General features: G+C 43.8%; 1 protein-coding gene across 1 annotated transcript; it reads right to left on the bottom strand.

The window, feature by feature from the left end:
* Window positions 1–4,085: 4,085 nt before the first annotated feature.
* LOC147990106 (uncharacterized) lies at window positions 4,086–6,245 on the bottom strand. The gene has a single exon (XM_087547612.1). It carries the CDS (start codon window positions 6,228–6,230, stop codon window positions 5,256–5,258), a length of 975 nt encoding a protein of 324 aa, XP_087403738.1. The 5' UTR covers window positions 6,231–6,245; the 3' UTR covers window positions 4,086–5,255.
* Between the last annotated feature and the right edge of the window lie 2,383 nt (window positions 6,246–8,628).

Raw genomic sequence — 8,628 nt, 5'->3', positions numbered from 1 at the left:
CGTGAAATAAAACATGGGTCTCATGACCCAACATTCAGAGCATACAAACCAAAGCACATGCGGAAGCTTAACATGTCTGAGTACAGACATCTATAAATGAAAAAGGCTGAGAAGCCTGACTATCTACCAGATCCTGCCGAGGGCACAAGATCGAAGCTGAGGTATCAGGCTAAACGTCGAAGTCCACGCGGAACTACTAGCGATACTGAAATCTCTCTGCAAAACATAAATTAAGCAAACGTGAGTACAAAGGTACTCAGCAAGACTTACATCAGAACTAGCTACATATGCATCGGTATCAACAAGGGGGGGGTGGTGGAGTTTAACTGCAGCAAGCCAGCTTTGACTTAGTAGCTAACCTGAACTACGACCGCAAGCAACTCTTTTGAGGTGGCGCACACGAGTCCACATATTCACCATTCAATACACCACTATGGATCCGCTCCCGTCTCCCTACGAGAAGGCCATCCATGGCACTCACACTTATCTTGCGAGTTTTAGAGTATCCACTTTCACTTGTCTATGAACTGTTATAGGCAACCCAGAAGTCCTTTACCGCGGACACGGCTATTCGAATAGATCATTTATAACCCTGCAGGGGTGTACTTCTTGACACACGCTCTCACCACTTACCGCCGTTTTCACGACATGTACTCGGCAACTTTCAAGCGGAAGCCCAACGAGGGTGTCGGCCACGGCCTACCTAAACACTCAAGTCTCTTGTCCAGGTTTATCGCCTATCCAGGTTCCATCCGCAGGGAGTCCGGCCGAGGTTTCCACATACGGCCCCGGACGATGTGTACAGGGTTCCGAGACACCAAACGGGCGCCCGGCATGCCCGACCACGGTGTATCTACCGCATCATAGCCCACCCCTAGGGTCAGCGCTATGCACGGCCGCCAACACATATCCTATAAACACCAGAAACTAGTTGCAACTCCTGGACAAAGGACAAGGGTGATCAAGAAGCCGAGAGGGTCCATTGGTTTCGGGCCCAATGCATGGTAGTAACTGTTTCATGGATCACAAACACAGAACTCAGTTCCTAAGAACGGTTTCAATGAGACAACCCACCATGTACTCCTACATGGCCTCTCACCGCCACCTTTACCAAATCGTGTTCACACACTTAGCTCTCAATAGTAGGACATGTTTACACACCTCCGATTCATCCCCGATGAATCAGACCTGACTCAACTCTAAGCAGTAGCAGGCATGACAAACAAACATGAATGAGTAGGCACATCAGGGCTCAAACAACTCCTACTCATGCTAGTGGGTTTCATCTATTTACCGTGGCAATGACAGGTCATGCAGAGGAAAAGGGTTCAACTACCGCAGCATGTAACAGTTGAATCGTCATTGTCCTAATGCAGTAAAAGAGAGCAGGAGCGAGAGTGGGATTGTATCGGAATGAACAAGGGGGTTTTGCTTGCCTGGCACTTCTGAATATATCATTGGGTCTTCATCAGTGTCAACGATCACAGCGTCGGTACAACGTCTATCGAGAGGGGACAACCACCGGCAACAGAGAATGAACACAATCAATGCAATGCACAATACGATACATGATCATGACATGTCAATATGCTGTGTTTTGAGCTAATGCAACTAGCAACATGTTAAATGGAGTTGGTTTGAACCCTAGGTTCAAATTTAAACTCCATATGTGAGAGTTTAAATTACATTTATGTGAATTGGCCTAAACAGCAGCCATAAGTTGTTCTAACATGCATGAAAATGCCATAAACAGATTCCTTGAATTTTTATGATAATTTTTCATATATAAATTATTTCATTTGGAGTTACGGTTGAATTTCTATGATTTTTCGAAGTTTAGGCAATTTTCTGGAATTCCTGGATTATTTTAAAATCCAGAAAATTACTTACTGCGTCAGCATGATGATAGCACGACGTCAGCAAGGTCAACAGGGTCAAAACTGACCCGTGGGGTCCATTGGCCAGTGAGTCAGACACTAATCCCGCGTTGACTTGGGCTTTGACCCGCTGCGGGGCCCGTTGTCAGCATCTAAAAGTGGTTTAGCTGGCGGTGATTAGCACTAATTACGCGGCCACGTCAGCACGCCGGAGTTTGGCTGGCGGCGACCTCAAGCCGCGGCGGAGTCCGCTCGGAATTGAGCTATCGGCGACGGTTTCAGGCGAGGTTTGCGGCTATGGGTTGCTCGCACACGCGCGCATCCAGTGGTGGCAGCGACCGAAGCTGGGGTGGCCTCTAGCAGCGGTGGCAGCGAGTTGGGCGGCGGCCAGAGTTCGGCCGGCAATGGTTTGGGCGATGCCGAGCAAGGGAGGAGCCGTGGTTAGTCGTGTTCGACTCACGGAAGTGCGGTGAGTGCAACGGTGAGCTCGAACACCAAGTTGTGTGGCCGTAGCTACGATGGCGACATGGCCGGCGGCGGGGAGCTTCGGGCTTGATCGGAAGACGGGGCTAGGGAACAGGAACGGAGGGGGAGAGCGAGGCGGAAACAATAGGAGCTCACAGGGAGGTCGAAGAATGGCTCAGCGGGCTTGGGGACGTCCTCGGTGGCGCGAATCGACCGGCGGTGACCCACGGGTCCGAGGAGGAAGAAGAGCTCGGGGTCGTCGTCACGGAGCTCCTGGCGGCGCCTGGATTGGTGCAGAGGACGCGGGGGTCGAGGCGGTTCCTCTGGACCCAATCGGGAGGCACGAGATGGACGGTGGCCGCGGTAAATTGCATCGGCGACGACGAGCTCCACTCGGGTGTGCTTGGGAGAGGGAGCAGAGGGCGAGGGGGAGAGCAGAGAGTGAGGGAGAGGAGCGAGGGGCCACGGGGCGTCTCCGTGGCGTCGCTAGAAGGCCCGGGGAGGAAGCAGGAGGTGGCCAAGGCGGCGTCGGCGCGCTCCAGCGAGCTGCTTCGTGCGCTGGCGCGGGGAAGAAGACGCCCGTGCCCCTGGTGGGCTGGCTGGGCCAGCTGGGCCGCCAGGTGGCGCCAGGTAAGGAAACTCTCTCTCCTTCTATTAGTTTTCTGTTTTCTATTTATTTTGATATGTTAGGAATTAGTAATAATACTAACTCATTTCCATAAATCCTGGGATATATTTTGGGATTTATTTGAAATATTTACGACTGCCCAAAATTGTTTCCAGGATTATTCGAGCATTTAAAATATTTATATTGATTAAATGCCCAAATTCAAATACCTAGTGATTTAATTCAAAGCCCAAATGTGTCCAACAAAAATGCAAATCATCTTGGGTAGATGCTTCCACCTTAAACCAGAGATGATGAACATTTTTGAAAGGCATTTTGAGTTCATTGAAAATATTTTTATTTGAAACTATTTGAATTGCATTTGTGCTAGGGCTTGACCATCCCCATTTCAGAGTTTCATAAAACTTAAACATGATGACATGATGATCATGCAAGGTCAAGCAAAGGCTAAGGCTAGGGCTGTGACAGAAGCGGCGTCGGCGACTCCGTGAGGGCGGCCGCCGGCGCAAGCCCAGGTTCGCCCCTCACCCCATCCATCCCAACTCCAAACTCTGAAACTTCGTTTTTTCTTTTCTGAAATGAACTCTGAAACTTTGTTTTTTCTTTTCTAAAATGAACTATGAAACTTAGCAATGGTTAATGGTGACTGAGTAGGTCGATTTTCGGCGGTTTCGCTCAAGGCCGACGATTGGGCGCGTGTGGTGGCAGTTCGAGGAGTGGCGACATCTTCTGGTGGATTGCTGTGTGTGCTTTGGTCTGAAAGTTTGTGATTGGAAGGAGTGGCAACATCTTCAGGTGGAAGGAGTGGCAGTTCAAGGACATCTTCAGCAGTGGTCTGAATTGTTTCAGGTGATTCCTGAATTGCTACAGTTTCAACTGCACTAAACAACTGCATTCTCAATGGCTGAATTAGACTGAATATTCCTCCTGTATAATGTCACAACTAAACATCTGCACTTCTAGAATTAGTGTGCACTTATAGAACTAGTATGCACTTATAAAATGGCACAATAGTGTACAGGAGTAATCTGTCATGTGACAGTAGTCATGATTAATCATCTTGAGCCTTTTCCATTTAATTTTTGCAGAAAATGCTGCCATACTCAAGTTTTTTTTTGCTGAAAATACTCCATGTTCAAGTTGAATGCATCCAAAAAATTTGTGTTGTCAGTGAGGGACTGAAGAAAATGTGTTCTCAAATTTATTTACTGTAGATCCAGTAGAACAAATTGTGTTGGCAAATTTTCCAAAACCGTTTCAATTCATGATCCACTTACTAGGCCATCTTGATGGATGTGCCAAGCAGCAGCAGTGCCAATAGGAGTTTTGCAGTTGCACTCAAATTATTCAATCTCAAGGCTGAGAAATTAAACATGTCCAAGGCAATTAATCAGTAGACTATAGTTGCTGAGAAATTAAACTACCCAAGGCTGTATATGTTTAGATCATGAAGGAGAGAGTATAAGGCTGTACTTATATACTGATAGCTAATTAAGAAGCTGGGAAATATATACTGATAGCTAATTAGCCAGGACCTTGAGATGGATTAATCCAGTGCTACTCCTCTCATTATCTAATCTATCCTTGCTATGACTGCATATTTATTTACTGTACCAAACATGTCCACTGCATATCTGTTTTTGTTATGCCAATAATTTCAGTAAATTAGAATATACAGTAATACTCCTTGTGACTATTCTTGAGATGGTCTTTCTTATTTTAGCTGATCCATCCCATGTGATATGCTAGATTCTTGTCATCCACTGTCCTTTTATTTGTTCCATGCTAAATGGACCTCTTATTTCAAAACTTTAGAACATGCTCAGTCTTCAGTTAACCCCATACAAGGGACTCTTGCTTTTTTTACTAAAGCTAGATTGCAATTGCAGTAGAAGATAATCTCATACCATATCATCAGTACATATCATCTACTGATGATATGGGATTAGCAAAGGCCTTGCTTGCCTCATTAGTTGCTGTAGTTGTCAAGCAAAAATTTCAGTCCACTAACCCAAATTAATTCAAATAACTAAAATTAATCCAAATAACCCAAATTAATTCAAATAACCCAAATTAATTCAAATAACCCAGATAATTCAATTAATCCAAATAACCCAGATAATTCCAATAAATTCCAACAAGGAGTTGATATACAAGGATTAGACAAGGCATACACAAGGGCATGACATAAGGGCATCTTTGTCCCCTCTTGACACAAGATTACACAAGACATACACAAGGAGCACCTGACTACATGACATAAGGGCCTCTTTGCCCCCTCTTGACTACATTCTTTTCCTTTCTCTGGCCACTTCTTCCCTTCCCTTCCCTTTACTTTTCTTTCTTTTCCCTTCTCTAGCTAATTCTTTCCTTTCATTTTCTTTTCCTATTGCAATTTCCATTTCTTCTATAATGGCCCTCGTATCAACAACTACCCGACTGTCGCAATATACACCGGTTATTTCCATTCCAGCATTCTGAACGCGATCCTTGTGCAAGTGGGGCAACTTATATTGATTTCCTCCTTTGGCTTTCATAACTTCAAACATAACTGCTTCTAATGTGATAAAGCTTCTGTGCAACTTGTCAGGATCGTAGTTCTCGAATTCCTCTTCCACACCCTGTACCAGTTCCTGGATGTTTGTAGGTGACCTGCAGTTGGTTAGAGACTGGAGAGAGGTATGGAAGCGGAGGTCCAAACAATTTAACTCAGGGCTATTTGGGGGCTGTTGTAGCAATCGGATGTCAAGATCAGTTTGTTCCACAGCTTCTCGAAAAGCTACATCATTGGGAAGGACATGAGGCTTTGCGTTATCCTGTTGGATGAATATTGTCGCCCCCTCATCATCGTCAGGCCACTTATCCTGAATTGCCGGGATAACCTTATTGATTAGATAATCTCTGCACACAGGCCTGGTTACTTTCACTGATGTCAACACTTTTGTTCCCTTTGTTCTGTTTTGACTTGTCCGCTTCGCCTCAGTCTCTTCGACAAATGCCCAAATGCCGATCTTCCCATCGAATGTTAGCTCCCCCTCATTGTTATATCGAGGCTTGGCAACAGCTGTTAGGAACATCACCTTCCCAATGCTGTGAGTGTTTGACACGGTGCGCTTCGGTTCAGGTTCTCCTGGAAGTACATAGTAACTATTCTTCACTCTCGTCATGTCAAACCACTTCTCATCGATGTGAACCATATTCGTCATTGGTTTTAACATAGCCCGAGAAGTTGAGATCGAATTTTCATCGACCATGGACATACAAAATTTCAATCTCGCGAGCTTGTTCTCTAGCTTGAGGTGAGACTTCACGGTGCTTGTGATGCGGTTGAGCTCATTCAACTGGAACCTCTTATGTAGGGTCGATCGGGCCACACCTAGAGACCGTGCCAGAGATCGAATTGTTCTTCTTTTATTCAGTGGGATTGTTGAGGTCCTCTCTAGATCTAGCTCCTTTATCTTTCGGCCGGATCTTCCTGGCTTCTTGCTTGAGACATCTACTTCTTTGCCATCGGCAATTTGCTTTTTAGCCTGTTCCCAGATTCTTTCAACAGATCATACACTTATGTCCAACAGGTTTGAGACCAGCAGCTTGTCGTCTGGTTGAACAGACCCATCTCTGAGCTTGATTACCAGCAAGGCAAAGTAAACACCATGCCTCTCCTTATCTGACAATTCTCTTCTCTTCTCTTGAAGTATCCAATTCATAACTTCATCCTCTTCCTCTTGAGCTGCATCCTCTTTCCCTTCATCTTCTTGAGGCATCCAATTCATATCTTCATCGTCTTCCTCTTGAGGCATCAAGTTCAAATCCATAACTACATTCTCTGCCACTTGAGGTTCCTCCTCTTGAGGCATCAAATTCAAATTAATACCTTCATCGTCTTCCTCTTGAGGCATCATGTTCAAATCCATACTCCTGCTAGCAATGACAAAAGATGAGTACATCATGGTACCATAACAAGGATATACACACAAAAATGAGTAGAATGACAGGAGCCTTGCAACCATTACAAAAATGTGAACTACTGACTAAGAAATGTTATGACAGGAGCCTTTGTAACACCATTTCATTTCTTATGAAACTTCCAACTCCCGTCATTTCAGAAAGAATTGGATTTCAACTCCTGTCATTTCAGAAAGAATTGGATTTCAACTCCTGTCATACAATTGGATTTTACTGTATGTATCTTAACTGAATTTTGACCATGTCTTGTTCCTTTCTTGCTTGCTTGCTTTTCTTGACTTCCAATGGGAAGTTACTTTCTGTATGTGTATATATTGTCAATGTCTGTAACAGGATTTTGTCAGAGAAATGCATTCAGTGTACCTTCATGTCAAACTAATCCAGTTTACTGAATTTTACTCTAGTTAGAGTAGTTTTGCTGAACTTTACTCTACGTACAGTAGTTTTAACTGAAGTTACTCTACTCACAGTAGTTTTAACTGAAGTTACTCTACTTACAGTAGTTTTAACTGAATTTTACTCTACTTATAGTAGTTTCTACAGCCATTCTCTTGTTTGTTCCTCTAGTACTGATAGAGGTCCCAGAGCTAGTAGCAGTTCCTCTAGCAAGTGCCATATATAACTACTCTACTTATCATCTTATGATTCTGCTCCTAACCTCTTTTTTACTGCCATGAATGAATTTGTCTTATTTCTGCTACTTTGGAGTAGGTTTTTCCTTCTTTGTCTCTGAACTGTGATGTGCTCTGCTAAAGTGCTAATGCCACTAAATCATCTTGTTCTGCCTGGCTTAACAACTGGCCCATGTTTTTTCCCTTCATTCACCACCAACTTTACTCTACTTACAGTAGTTCCTCTAGTAACAGTTCTAGAGACAGTGTTTGTTGAGATCATAATTGCTCTGCATCTACTGATTTTTTCTGTGCCATGTCAAGCATAGATAGGTTCAATTAATTTGCTTGAATTATCAAAATTACTGTCACTACTACTGTATGCTTTGACACTGTCGAAACTGATTTAATGTGAATATGTGCCTTTATGTTTCATGCATTACAAATTTGCATTCAGAACATTTGTAGTCAACAGTCACACACAATTGCTTCCAACACTATCAATCACACAATTTAAAATTTTAATCTATCAGGCACCCATAAATTCTTTTTGGGGTTGTAACAATGACTGAATTTGAATTTTCAGGATCTTGTAACAGTAAATGGATTTGAATCATTTGATCTACTGAAATTACAGTAATAGAGATTTTTAAATTTGACTGTAAAGCAACACAGTCATTTGATCTATCAGGCACACAATTTTTAGGTAGCAGTACCTTCTTCAGAGATCAGACATTAGCACCACGGTCACTTGGATCAACAGTAGATGGTCAGCAGCAGCAGCACGGGTGATGGAGCATCAGCAGCAGCAGCACTGCAAGCAGTTAGCAGGAGCAGAGTAGCAGCACGACGGGCAGGCTCACGGGAGCAGAGTAGCAGGTCCTGCGCCTCACTAGAATCAATTTTCTTGAATTTCTCACTAATTACACTAGAATCAATTTGTTTCCAAAAATTCTGGAATCACTTTGCTTGATTTTCTCACTGGAATCAATTTGTTTCCAAAAATATTGGAATCATGTACAAGAATCACTTTGCTTGACACTGGAATCAATTTGTTTCTCGTGGCAGGAGAAATCACCTC

Source organism: Triticum urartu, chromosome 1A (genome assembly GCF_056163025.1).
Source record: "Triticum urartu cultivar PI428250 chromosome 1A, HENAU_Tu73, whole genome shotgun sequence".
NCBI lineage: Eukaryota > Viridiplantae > Streptophyta > Magnoliopsida > Poales > Poaceae > Triticum > Triticum urartu.
The sequence above is the reverse complement of the archived record's forward strand: the minus strand, read 5'-3'. Positions and strand labels throughout refer to the sequence as shown.

What these genes read in the sequence shown, in the direction of transcription:
- LOC147990106 (XM_087547612.1), bottom strand. Translation starts at nt 6,230, where the DNA reads ATGTCCATGGTCGATGAAAATTCGATCTCAACTTCTCGGGCTATGTTA.